The 14,083-nt window shown below is 46.7% G+C and overlaps 1 protein-coding gene and 1 long non-coding RNA gene across 2 annotated transcripts in view; one reads left to right on the plus strand and one right to left on the minus strand.

Annotated features, from left to right (window-relative positions):
* Positions 1–1,002: 1,002 nt before the first annotated feature.
* On the plus strand, positions 1,003–9,357 carry LOC139753220 (uncharacterized). Its single transcript, XR_011713663.1, has 2 exons — positions 1,003–1,272; positions 9,081–9,357. It is a non-coding gene; the product is annotated as an uncharacterized lncRNA (long non-coding RNA).
* Positions 5,492–14,083, minus strand: part of LOC139753218 (glutamate receptor ionotropic, kainate 2-like) — a 52,427-nt gene continuing 43,835 nt past the window's right edge. Inside the window, 2 exon segments of the mRNA XM_071669438.1 lie at positions 5,492–8,465; positions 9,781–9,939. Of these exon segments, the coding sequence (XP_071525539.1) occupies positions 8,307–8,465; positions 9,781–9,939 (318 nt within the window). The 3' untranslated portion in view covers positions 5,492–8,306.

Consider the following 14,083-nt stretch of genomic DNA (forward strand, 5'->3'; position numbering starts at 1 on the left):
TATATTGGGGCGATGTAATGTTTATGTGGTATATGGTGGACGACGTGATCTTTTAAAGAAATGAATAGGTATCTTTCTCCTGATCCTGACGGGAAACGTTTTCCGCGGATCCTCTCCTGTCACAGGAAACCATAGCTGTCTACTGTGACTGAAAACATGGTCGTCTGCTGTGACTGAAACCATGGTAGTCTACTCTGACTGAAACCATGGTTGTCTTACTTTGACCGAAACCTTAGCAGTTTATTGTGACTGAAACCATGGTAGTCTAGTGTGATTGAAACCATGGCGGTCTACCATAGTTCTTTCCAGCTCTGCTATAAGATCTCGACAATATACCATGATTTCCTCCATCCATGGTATGGGTCTGCCATTTCTCCTGACATTTGTGGTAACACCTTCCCCAACACTGATGCCAAGTAACATGGAGGTTGTAACGCTGTGTTGAGTGGCAAAACATAGTATTGTGCATGGCAATACAGTCCTATACAGTGTAATGCACTGCTGTGTAATAGGATACAGTGTAGTGGAATAACTTAAAGAAGCGGGGAAGTGAATTTGCGGTGGTGTCAAATGCAAAGCTGTTCGTTTCTTATGCAAGGGACGACAATGGTCTATTCAGCACGGTATCAGGTCCCCAGTGTGTGGCCCTGATCGCCTGATGCATCCCTTAGAGCTTCTCAGGAGACGGCTGAGGGAGGGCCCGAGGCCATGGGGGCACTACGAGGTACAAGGGTTATCCACCAACCTTGTCGTCCAGGGACACTCAGAAAAGCAATGGCTGCTGCAGAGGCTATATATACGTGCACTGGCCCCATCTTGTCCCGCTGACTAGGTCAGGAAACCTTGCATCATCGCCTGCGGCCCTTCGGGAACGCATACTCTCCCCCAGGACAACAAGCTAGGGCAAATTAGGTCCCATGTGTGTCCTACAGGCCAAGGTGCTCCTCTGTAAGAGATTTCGTCAGTCTAATTTCCCTCAAATGACTGACTAATGGCATTTACATCAGCGGAAAGCACGGTATAATTCACGCTGTTGATACCGGATTAGCGGATAGATTTTCCTCCTCGTTGTGGATATTTTTAGAAAGGCACTTATACTTAAGTGCTGGTCCTCTTTGCGATCTTCTTCAGGGAGGACAGGGTGCGCGTACTCAGTTACGTCTTCGGCTGCGGTGGAGAATAGACTATGGAAGGTCACTGAAAGGATGTAGAACTCAAGGTCGAGGGTCGAGGCAGAGGTAGAGAAGGAGAACACACACAAGACTGCGGGAAGTAAGAGATTCATGTGTGAGTCTGGGAGAGCTGAGTGAAAGGTGACAAGAAGTAATAAATCTTGTGTATCAAGGGTCGTGTGTGTGTGTGTGTGTGTGTGTGCGTGTGACAGAGGACGGAGGTGAGATGTTGCGTCACTACAGCAGGAGAGAATGTAGAGAGAGAGAGAGATACACACACATTAAATCCAGGTGTCCGGGAATGTAAGGGGTATTTACGAGATACAGAGAATCTTTAGTTCACGAAGTTGTACCGGATATCATACCATGTACAGAAGGTTGAAAGGTTGTGTGACTACAGAGAAGGTTCTGTATATATCCATACAATACAGCTATATAGTTACACACACACACACACACACACACACACACACACGTCTAGGCCAACACAAACACAGAGAGAGAGAGATTTCCATGAACTTTATTCCTCTGGATCATGAACAATGTATAGCATTAAGAGCGCTGTAATGTACAATGAAGATACGTCACAACTGAATTATTCTGTTCCTCCTCAAACATGATGAAAAAGTTGTGTACAAGCAATACTCAGGTAAACACTGGTTGTAATACCTTGACATCTGTGACAACTGTTGTTAAACCGCCTGCAGCATCTGCTGTACAGGAAATAATCTCTATAATCATCACTACATAGTTAACTACTGTCATTAGAGAATATAAATCAATAATGCTCTGCAGTGTTCAGACACGTCTCTCTGGCTCAGGCTAGAGACAACGTTGCTTCGTAGTGCATACGATACATGTCTACATGTATGTATACACGCAAAGACCTACATCAAAATGTCAGAACACTTGTATCACAGGGTAACGAAAGATCATGTCTTATGATGAAAGGTCCAGAGTGAAGTTTGAAAGTGGTAGATGATAAAGTCCCAAAAAACAGTGTAAGGACACGTGAGAATATATGTGTATGAACGGAAAGTCTCTTGAAATAAAATGCACATTTGTGAAAGTAGAATATGAAGAAGATCAGGAGGAGGAAAGTGGAAAATGAAATAGAAAAATAGTCGTTACAATGTCTTTAATCAATGCAAGAAAGTGTGTAGAGACGTTTGATGAGCAGGATTCACAGCAAGATAGAACAACCATGAACAACAGAACTCACGTCACTCACATAGTTGCATCAAGTAATTAGTTTTTGGTATAACAAATAGAACAAAACATAGTTACTTCTATGTATATAGCTACACACTTTTATCATACAATATTTACTCTAATTTATATATATATATATATATATATATATATATATATATATATATATATATATATATATATATATATATATATATATATATATATATATATATATATATATATATATATATATATATATATATATATATAATTCTAAAGCCTAATTCCATTAATTGCTAGATTTAAGCCACCACCAGTCCACCAGGGAGAAATGGCCTCTTGTCTATAACTAAGGTTGATGAAGAAGGCCATCTTCTTCACCCTGTGTGGTGTCGTCAGGGAGGCGGGCACAGGCGGATGTCTACGGCCCGTCTCCTGCTGAAGCATTTGGAGTCACTGGAGAGGGTGATGATCACATAGGTCTTCTGAAGCCCCCGCCATCATGAGGCTTCACGAGACTAGCTGGCTTATTTCTTGTCAGAGTAGCCGTAGTTGGAGGAGCCGTAGATGGAGGAGGAAGCGGTGTCGGAGAGCGAGGGTTTCTTGCGTACCGGCTTCGAGTTCTTCCTGCAGTTGATGATGAAGAGGAGCTCCTTGCACAGTTCCTCGCTGAACGAGACCTGAGGACGTGACCAGATGTAAGAGGTGTGCGTGTGTGTGTGTGTGAGTTAGTGTAACAAGGACGAACGTGTTCGATAATACTTAAAAAAGACTTAGCTTCTTACACAGAGAGACTTAGATTACTCACAAGACATGACGTAAGGAAGGAACAACACAGACTAAAAGGTCCTCTCGCTCATCTGATACTTCGAAGAAAACCTTCCACACACAAGGCGCCAACGGCGCGAACCCTGCATCCGTGAGAAGAGACTCACTCCACACGAACTTCATGCCACCACCTTCAGTTCTGGTCTTCGACAGTAGCCTCCACACACACACACACACACACACACACAGAACGTCCTGCACCATAGAATCACAACCACACACACACACACACACACACACACACACATACACTCACCCCATCGTCAGTAGCCAGCTTCCTCGCCTTCCACATGAACTCGCAGCAGGCAGTGACGCAGGCCAGGACGATCCCGCCCACCATCACCACGAAGACGCCGCCCACGTTCTCCAGACCCAACTCTGCAGCCGAGGCTGCGTCCTTCTTCTCTTCCCTCTGCAGCAGGAGGCCATGGGATCAATGTGGGGGGGAAGAGAGCTAAGGCCTTTAGGAAGTCTAGTTTGGGTGGGGGAAGAGAACCAGGACCTTCAGCAAGCCAAGGGTGAGTGGGAAGAGAACCCTGGCCTTCCTGAAGCGACAGTTTAGTGACGAGAGACAAAAAACTCTCGGGAAATCAGCTAAATATGGGCTAGGAACAGTCCAGCCAGAAGGACCTGTATTAAGGGGAACAATGCTATAGGAAACGACAGGTTCAGGTCAACAGATGTCATTGATGTAGGTGACACAGAACAAGACCAACGAGGAGGCAGTGAGTAAGGGAACTATGAATCAAGACAACCAGGCGAGCTGTGAGTCAGGGAATGTGGAACAAGAGACCCCACTGTTGCTGCTACACGTTAAGGAACGTGGAACAAAACCCACGAAGGTATTTTGATTTGACTCAGACTTATGGCAGAGTTTACAGAGAAGCGAAGAGTGTGTTAAGAGTGTTTAGTGTGAAGGAACACCAACCGGAGTAGGGAGAGTGTGTGAGAGTATGTATGGTGCGAATGGAAGCCTTATGGAGTTTAAGGAGTGGCTTATCTGCACATTGGTAATGTACAGTAATACCAAGATGCGTTATACACACTGAAGCTATGATGTGACAATGGTAACACGTTACGAATCATGGATGAGGGTTTAGCATCAATGTTACGAAAGTGATAAGAGACAGGGACTTGAAAGAGAAGGTCATTATACATTAGAATAGTTTAGTAAAGGATCATAATCTAAATATTTTGACATATCGACAACAACATAACGACACTCGAGTACATAAAAAGAATCAAAATACACATGAAGAAAATGGGAACTCTGAAGGGAGTTTCTAAAGGGGAATGGGGAATCATTGAGGCAATATATATAGAAAATTGGTATGTTAGGTTTGGTCCTTCCTTATTTAATGGCGGAGGTGGGTAGAAGGGAACTCAAGCAAACGTGTTGAAACTTAGGGAAATTATTGAGTAACAAGTGGAATGTTTTTTGTGTGTAAGAATTGTCTCTGTGAGTATTAAGACAGTCACTGGGGTCTCTGGAGCGTCTCTGGGGAGTGAAAACCGTCTTTGGGGTGTAAAAATCGTCTCTGGGGTGTGAGGACTTTTACGGTATGGGAACCATCTCTGGGGAGTGAGGACAAAGTGTACTGACTGCGTATGTAGTGTGAAGACTGTCTGGGGGGTAGGAAGATTGTCTCTGGGGTGTAAAGACTGTCTGGGGGTTAGGAAGATTGTCTCTGGGGTGTGAAGACTGTCTGGGGGTTCGGAAGATTGTCTCTGGGATGTGAAGACTGTCTGGGGGTAGGAAGATTGTCTCTGGGGTGTGAAGACTGTCTGGGGGTAGGAAGATTGTCTCTGGGGTGTGGAGAGTGTCTGGGGGTAGGAAGATTGTCTCTGGGATGTGAAGACTGTCTGGGGGTAGGAAGATTGTCTCTGGGGTGTGAAGACTGTCTGGGGGTATGAAGATTGTCTCTGGGGTGTGAAGACTGTCTGGGGGTACAGGGACTTTCTCTCCAGGGTGTGAGGACCGTATCTGGGGAGGATGAGGACGTGTGTGGGACCATTCCCCCTTGACAATACTGTTTACACAAGGTCAAGACACCTGGCTACTCACCTGCTGCCTTGGCTTTCAGCCCAACCCCCTGCACTAGGCAGGTGGTGGAATCCATACCTTCAAGCACCCCTTCATCAGGCAGTTCACAAGCACTCCCGTGTATCTAGTGCTTGAGGCAGTAGTAATGCATGTTCTACCTTAACCCTTTCCTGGACTGTTGTCTCATTCAACTGTGTCATTGATTAGTGTCTTTCACCTTAGTAAAGTGTTCACATTTCTTTCAATTTTAGTATTTTTTATCATTTATCTATCTTCAGTTTACTCCCCCAAGCCTCCATATTCTTTCTCCCACTTCTAACTATTGTACAACATTTCTAACTAAGTATGTACAAGGGTTATCTAATTCCTCTTTGTTTAGTTTGTCTCGTGTCTGTCATTCTGTCATGAAAGTGTGTGTTCTACTGGCCCACAGAAGACTTGAATTGCATCCACACCAGACTGGAGATTACTGGATAATCTCTCTCTCTCTCTCTCTCTCTCTCTCTCTCTCTCTCTCTCTCTCTCTCTCTCTCTCTCTCTCTCTCTCTCTCTCTCTCTCTCTCTCTCTCTCAACGTGAAAAAACACATCAAATCAGTGTAGTCGGTAACATTAATGCATAACTTCCTACAGAGCCACATTGTCATATCCCGCGCAATCTCGACACATCTTCCATCCTTATGGCAGAAGGACAATAAAACAAAGTCCCTTTTGAGTCACTCATATAAGTACACCTCTGGAATTTAGCCAAACACAGAAATTTCTAGTTTTTTTTCACATATCTGTGAAATACGTGTAGGCAGAGGGAATTGATCAACACTTCACCACCTGACAGCAGAGAGAAGACCATAAAGTGAATCATCTTCTCGAAAGATATCATAAAAATATATATATCTTTTTTTTTTTGGGGGGGGGCCACGCCCCCTGGCTGATATTGAATTTTCTGAAGGAAAAAAACGCAAAATGTGTGGCAGGTATTCTTTCTTTCACTTGTTATTAATGTGACATCGACCCTCCGTCATATGAAGAAGAGATGGTTCTACCCTAAGAACACTGTTCTTGTGTTCTCTTGCAGCAGGTGAACGTGACATAACACTAGCAGGTCTTTCGTTCCTCCTGTTCTTCGACTGAGGTAAGAGCGAACACTACCGCCAGAGATATCAAGATGAACAGCGCACAATGACAGTGGGAGACGCCTCCTTGTCTCTACTGACCAGGTCAAAGTGTGTGTGTGTGTGTGTGTGTGTGTGTGTGTGTGTGTGTGTGTGTGTGTGTGTGTGTCTTACGGTCTCACTATATCATTATCTATGTAAGCAAATATACATTAGCATTCACTATGAATACAAAAATGTACTACTAAACATGTATTCTATGACACTAGCACACGTCAGTTATCAGATACAAGTATGTATGAATGTTACAAGTAATCTTATCCAGCCTAAGAGAAAGCATCTAACACTAAAGACACGAATTGGTTTAATGCATTCAGACCGTCGCTGAGGATGGCTAGATTGGTCAGGAAACAGAGAAATTCTTCGTATGTTTCCAGTATGACTTAGTATGATTGCTTCCCATTCGATTACCAAACCTCACCTTCACGGACCACTCACTGACAGATACTTGAAGGCTACCAGCCTTCCAAGGATCTTCTTCGAGCGAAACGTCGAGGACCACCTTCCCAGTTGGTCTTTGAGATCCAAGCGAATCTTTGGCGACCATACGGTAGATATCCAGGAACCAAACCCATGTATGCCTTCAAGAACCACCTTCCAGTTAGCCCTCCTGAGACGCCTCTTACTTGATTTTAGATTGTAACTTCCCCCAAACCATGAACCTCTAGCTACTGGAAGGACCTTCCAGAAACACACCCCTTTACATCATGAAGAACCTTCTCTTGACTGACCTTGGAGAACCACATTTTAAGAAACCCTAAAACGACCATTTTCTTTAGTTTACTTTCGAGTTCCACACTCGAATAGCTATTTAAAGACCAGCTTATAGTATATCCCTCTGATACACCAACCAGAATTCATCAGGAAAGCTGATCGTACAGCTATCAGCATTCCAGTTTTTTTTTGTCTATATTACCCTAACTATCAAGCTATGATTAGGGTAGAAATATCTGTTTAGACACTCTTGATAAAAGGTTCAAGTCTTTGAAGTTTGGAAGGAATTGATGCTTTATGACAATCCCTCTAATGATAGCAGCCCATATACCACAACTTATTTCCTCAACTATTTAAGGATGTAAACTATCTACAGATGTCCTGCCGTGAACCTTCGTATCTTTGGTCTACCACTTATGTGTGACGTAACTACTCTTACGTTCCTCTGGTTACATACGGTATTACGACTTTACATAGTACCGGAGACGTACCTTAAAGCATAACTCGGATTGTTTGAAATTTTCTAAATGGAGCGGATCAGTCGACACGCGCCAGTGACCCATTCGCAACACTCTGTTGTTGTTTCGAGATAAAACATAAGATGGACGCCTCGCTATAGGGGCCGTATATGAGGCGATTTTATTGGTTCAGATGAGAAGATAATGACGTAATACGTATTTCTAAATAAAGTGTGATAAAAATTCTTTTGGACGTGCGTAAACCTCAGGTTATTACGATTTCTTGCTACGGTTTGTTTATACTTAAAGTTCCTTTCAATACAAGTGTTCAAAAACTCGATTCCTGGAACAGACGTAACAAAAGACAGGCGCATCCTGTACACTTAAAGGCGCTGGTGTATGAAAGGTAGTTATAAGATATCTTTACCGAAACACATCATAGTTTTATAGCTTCGCTATCCCAAAATCCTCTGTTTCTATCGTTTTGCGTCTGATGTGTCACACACAGAGATCGCTCAGCCTAACATAGACTTCTAACATTTCTAACATCGAGAAACAGACTCCGAAATGCTGTAAAACCCTGACTTCCATCCTATCTCTCTTTCTCTGTGTGGACAGAAGCCTTTGTCGTCCTCCAGTTGACTAAGTGCAGGAGGATCCTCCTGAAGCCGACGACGACGTGTCTGGTGGCCCCCTGATGGTGGAGGAGCAGCCGTTCTCCTCCCATCACTTCCTGACGGAGTAGCCGTAGTTGACGCCGTAAGGCCCGTAGGTGAAGAGGGGCTGCTCCGGTGTGGAGGGTGTCTTCTTCCTCACGGGCTTCGTGTTGCCCGAACACTTGAGGATGAACTTGACCTCATTGCTCAGCTCATCGCAGAACGACGCCTGGAAACAGGACTCACGTTAACAGGTGGTTTGGACCTGAGCAGTGTCTGGTTGCTGTCCACAACACCAGCTGTGTCAATCATAACTACAAGATGGATGTATGTGAGGAAAACACTCGACCATATGTCAATGTACGATTTTGTCTTTCTTTTTTTTTTTTCCAGCGATTGTTTATAGTCAGCCAATGTGCTATACTTAGCACTTAGAGAGTTAACCTTAAAGTTAATAATATGTTAAGTTGTCAGGCACAAGCATGCAGATGGGTCAAGTCCAACGCATCTCCGCGAGACCAATAAATACAAAGACACAAAAATACAAAGAAACAAAAGAAAAACAATGTTTCCTTCTTAAGGACGGAGACAATTAATCTGCGCTACTAATACCTTAGAACGCATAGCAATCTATTACTAGGGATAAAGTATTAATATTCATACTAAAATGAAGCACCGTACTTTGCCTAAGTAGACAAAAAGTTTTGCAAACATGGTATGAAATACATCACGTCACATTTCTGTCTAATGTATCATGTATCACCATGTAGTGTGTTTTGTATAATGAACCTTCCGCTAATTGCTGAGGTTCATTTCGTTAATGTGGTATCAATTTTCGTTTCAGAATGGTGACTTGAAGTTTGGGATCTAAGGGACTTGCGTGTACTCGTAAAACTGAGCGTTGGAATGTCGTAAAGTTCTTATCTATATACGTAGAAGGCGTGTGTGTGGCGGACACCCATCAACACATATGTTGGTCGTCTACGGCGATGGTGCTCTTTCAGGCACCAGGTTACTGAAACCTGGGCTGCTGTTTAAGTGGTCCATTCGGAACACTTGAAATGGCGTTATGTGTATAAACGTCCATAGAAATTATTTTGAAAAATAAAATAAGAATTGTTTCTTTGCCTCTTCATATGACACCATGTTTGCATAACTTTTCTAATGTTCCTTGTATGTCTAAGGTAACGTAGGAGTTAGTTCCACCTTCAGCTAATTTCTTTGATGTATAAGGAAACTAGAAGGTCACTGAATCTCATGATACGTATAGCGAATAAGGGTCGCACGTGAGACGGAGAGAGTGGATCAAGACATGTGTGTGAGGGATGTGAGGGGTGGATGGCGCGCGCGCGCACGCACGTGTATGAAGGACCACCACCCTTTCCCTACCTCTACGCACACGAGACTCTCTCTCTCCCCTCTCGAGGGAAACTAACCCATTATAACACACGTGGTTAAGGACGAACAAACTCAGACCACGTTAGACTTGGCTTTTAAACGCCACACGTGCACTGGCCACGTAGCAGGACCTGAGGTATACTTACGCTCTCGTCTGTGGCGAGCTCCCTGGCGTTCCACATGAACTCACAGACGGCCATGAAGGCGGCGACGCCCATCCCGCCGATGAGGACGACGAAGACGCCGCCCACGTTGGCCAGACCCAACTCAGCAGCGCCGCTGGACTTCTTGGAAGACGCCTCCCGCTACCCGAGCAGACACGGTTAGTGCTGGCGTGTGGCAGGTGTGTGTGTGTGTGTGTGTGTGTGTGTGTGTGTGTGTGGTGGACGTAGTATTAGGTCTTTGGTGGTGTTGCTGGAGGAGTAGTGGTGGTGGTGTTGGAGTAGTAGTGATGGTGGTTGTGGTGGGGAATGGTGATGATGGTTGCTGGGGGAGGAGGAGGGGGAGGGTTAGTCTAGGGGGAGATGGAAGGGTTGATCTAGGGGGACGGCGGCAGGGGTTGATCTAGGGGGCGGCGGCAGGGGTTGATCTAGGGGGACGGCGGCAGGGGTTGATCTAGGGGGACGGCGGCAGGGGTTGATCTAGGGGGCGGCGGCAGGGGTTGATCTAGGGGGACGGCGGCAGGGGTTGATCTAGGGGGACGGCGGCAGGGGTTGATCTAGGGGGCGGCGGCAGGGGTTGATCTAGGGGGCGGCGGCAGGGGTTGATCTAGGGGACGGCGGCAGGGGTTGATCTAGGGGGACGGCGGCAGGGGTTAGGTTAGGCTAAGGCTACAGAGGTTGATTTGGGGGGGGTGGTTGGTCTAGGGGTGTGGGACGGCGGCAGGGGTTGATGTAGGGGGGGCGGCAGGGGAGTAGGGGCAACAGAAACATAGGGCGTAAGCGTCTTTGTAAGTCTGGACACCCTGGGGCACTCTGGCGTATGTGGAGGACACATGTGGAGGGACGTGGGAGAAAAAAAAAATATATCAAAAGTTTTCTTCATTAGAACAAAAAACTTAGAAGCAGTAACGAGCGACTCGTGGGTAGTTGGTAGTTTATGTGAAGGTCACACTACAGGTCCTTAACTACAGCAGGATACGTGGATGAGTCTACAGCAGGATACATGGATGAGTCTACGGTTGGATACATGGATGAGTCTACGGTTGGATATATGGGCGAGTCTACGGTTGGATACATGGATGACACCACGGTAGGATACATAGGTAACGGCACAGTAATAGACACAGGTAACACAGCATCAGTATACATGAGCTGCAGCAAACGAGAATACATAAGTGACACCATATTCGAATACATGGGTGATACAGCGGCAGGATACATGATCGACAACAAAGCAAGGTATAAAGATAACACCAGATAAGGATACGTGGGTGACACTGAAGCATCATGTAAGGCTAAAAACACAGCAGGAATCACAGCAGGATATAGGGACTGTAATGCAGCTGGACACGTGGATGGTAGTGCAGCTGGACACGTGGATGGTAGTGCAGCTGGACACGTGTATGGCAGTGCAGCTGGACACATGTATAGCAGTGCAGCTGGACACAGGGATGGCAGTGTAGCTGGACACATGGATGGTAAAGCAGCTGGACACATGTATAGTAGTGCAGCTGGACACATGTATAGTAGTGCATCTGGACACATGGATGGCAGTGCAGCTGGACACATGGATGGTAAAGCAGCTGGACACATGGATAGTAAAGCAGCTGGACACATGTATAGTAGTGCATCTGGACACATGGATGGCAGTGCAGATGGACACAGGGATGGCAGTGCAGCTGGACACATGGATGATAGTGCAGCTGGACACATGTATAGCAGTGCAGCTGGACACAGGGATGGCAGTGCAGCTGGACACATGGATGTCAGTGCAGCTGGACACATGTATGGCAGTGCAGCTGGACACATGGATGGCAGTGCAGCTGGACACATGCATGGCAGTGCAGCTGGACACATGGATGGCAGTGCAGCTGGACACATGTATGGCAGTGCAGCTGGACACATGGATGGCAGTGGAGCTGGACACATGTATGGCAGTGCAGCTGGACACATGGATGGCAGTGCAGCTGGACACATGGATGGTAAAGCAGCTGGACACATGGATAGTAAAGCAGCTGGACACATGGATGGCAGTGCAGCTGGCCACATGGATGGTAAAGCAGCTGGACACATGTATAGTAGTGCAGCTGGAGACATGGATGGCAGTGCAGCTGGACACATGTATGGAAGTACAGCTGGACACAAGGGATGGCAGTGCAGCTGGACACATGGATGGCAGTGCAGCTGGATACATGGATGGCAGTGCAGCTGGACACATGGATGGCAGTGCAGCTGGACACATGTATAGCAGTGCAGCTGGACACAGGGATGGCAGTGCAGCTGGACACGTGGATGGTAGTGCAGCTGGACACATGGATGGCATTGCAGCTGGACACATGGATGGCAGTGCAGCTGGACACATGGATGGCAGTGCAGCTGGACACATGGATGGCAGTGCAGCTGGACACAGGGATGGCAGTGCAGCTGGACACATGGATGATAGTGCAGCTGGACACATGGATGGCAGTGCAGCTGGACACAGGGATGGCAGTGCAGCTGGACACATGGATGGCAGTGCAGCTGGACACATGGATGGCAGTGCAGCTGGACACATGGATGGTAGTGCAGCTGGACACATGGATGGCAGTGCAGCTGGACACATGGATGGCAGTGCAGCTGGACATATGGATGGCAGTGCAGCTGGACACATGGATGGTAGTGCAGCTGGACACATGGGTGGCAGTGTGACAGAAACTTGCATGACACATAGACGACATATTTGTGGCATAGTTTCTCATGTTCAGGACAGTGGAGGTGAGAACAATGAGAGGAGAATCCAGGAAATGATCAGTTGGATGCAAACCTACGTATCTAAACGTCCAGCAGTTGGAATGTAAGTACGTTATATCAGGAGGAACACCAGGGTAAGATGAACACGAGCTAAAAGTTCTCGTTAACTGTGACTGCTTGGCAGGTCTACCGTATTAGTCAACTCAAGCACACATGCACATGCATTACATGATCATGCATGCACAGGTACACAAGCACGGAGCTGCCCGCCCTGCATGCTCGGAAAGACTTGGTGTGCAAAGCTGGAAGCAGGAGATAGTGAGGGTCCGGGAGGGACGGAGGAGGGAAGAGAAGTCTTCAGAGAGATATCGTGTTCACACGAGAGAGAAAAGATGGAAAAGAGGTGAAATAGACTTTGGGATGGTGAAGGGTGATGCCCAGGTTGGGATAATGGTGTAAGGTACTACAGAACACAACAGCGACGTAAAGGAATAACATACACCCTAGAATGAGAAGTGGTCATAAAGGTGTGTACACATGCCAGTAACGACAATGTCTGAGGAGACAATCGAGGCGAGATTAGCTGAGGCAGATGTACTGACCAGCGCTGAATGTGTACGGGGAAGTCATTAGAGGTGGCGATAGGCAAATGAAGACGAAGTATTTCTTTAAGGTCCCCTACCTGTAAAGGAAACTAGACAAGTTATACCGCCAATAGAGAGGGGGAGGGTGGAGGACTGAACAATCAAGGCTAAAGGAATGAAAGGGGAGGAGGGAGGGTCTTCAGGAAATGAGACCTTGTGGCAGATAGGAGGTGCAGAGAGTTGGGGGACAAGACTTCAAACATGAAATCTTCGGACCATATGTTAAAAACCTAAAGCATACGGTGCAGAGGCTATAGCAACGGAGGACCTTAAGACGGTGCTGAAGCCGGAGATTGGGCGGAGTGGGTCTGCTTGAGAAATAACCAAGGGACAGGGAATGTAGGCTGAGGACTTATGAATGGGAGGGTTTGTACATGAAGGAATGGGAGGGCTTGTACATGAATGAATGGGAGGGCTTGTACATGAAGGCCTGAGGGCTGAGGTGAGGGGTCAGTTCAAGCGAGTGAGGAGGGGTAGGTAGAGGCGAGTTGGAGGAAGGGGAGTGAAATTTAGTGAGTGAAGGGTCGAGAGAATAGGGACTGAGAAACGTGAGGGGGGTTAAAGAATTTGGACTAGTGTGTGCAGGGGCTAAAGAGGGCTAGTGTGTGTGTGTACTAAAGAGGGCTAGTGTGTGTGTGTACTAAAGAGGGCTAGTATGTGGGTTATAGGGGGTTAGTGTGTGAGGGCTGAAGAGGGCTAGTGTGTGAGGGCTAAAGAGGGCTAGTGTAAGCAGCTAGGATGGAGTTCCCAGGCACAGAGCGGCGGTGGCTTCCAGTCCGTCTTCGTCGGCGTGGCGTATCCCGCCCTGGCCTCCTCGGGAGGGGGTCGTCTACGTCACAGCTCTTCTACCTGGCGTCCAGGGGCTTCTACATTCAGCAGCAGCAGCAGCAGGAGGGAGAGAGAGGCGCGCGCCC

Source organism: Panulirus ornatus, chromosome 14 (genome assembly GCF_036320965.1).
Source record: "Panulirus ornatus isolate Po-2019 chromosome 14, ASM3632096v1, whole genome shotgun sequence".
Taxonomy (NCBI): domain Eukaryota; kingdom Metazoa; phylum Arthropoda; class Malacostraca; order Decapoda; family Palinuridae; genus Panulirus; species Panulirus ornatus.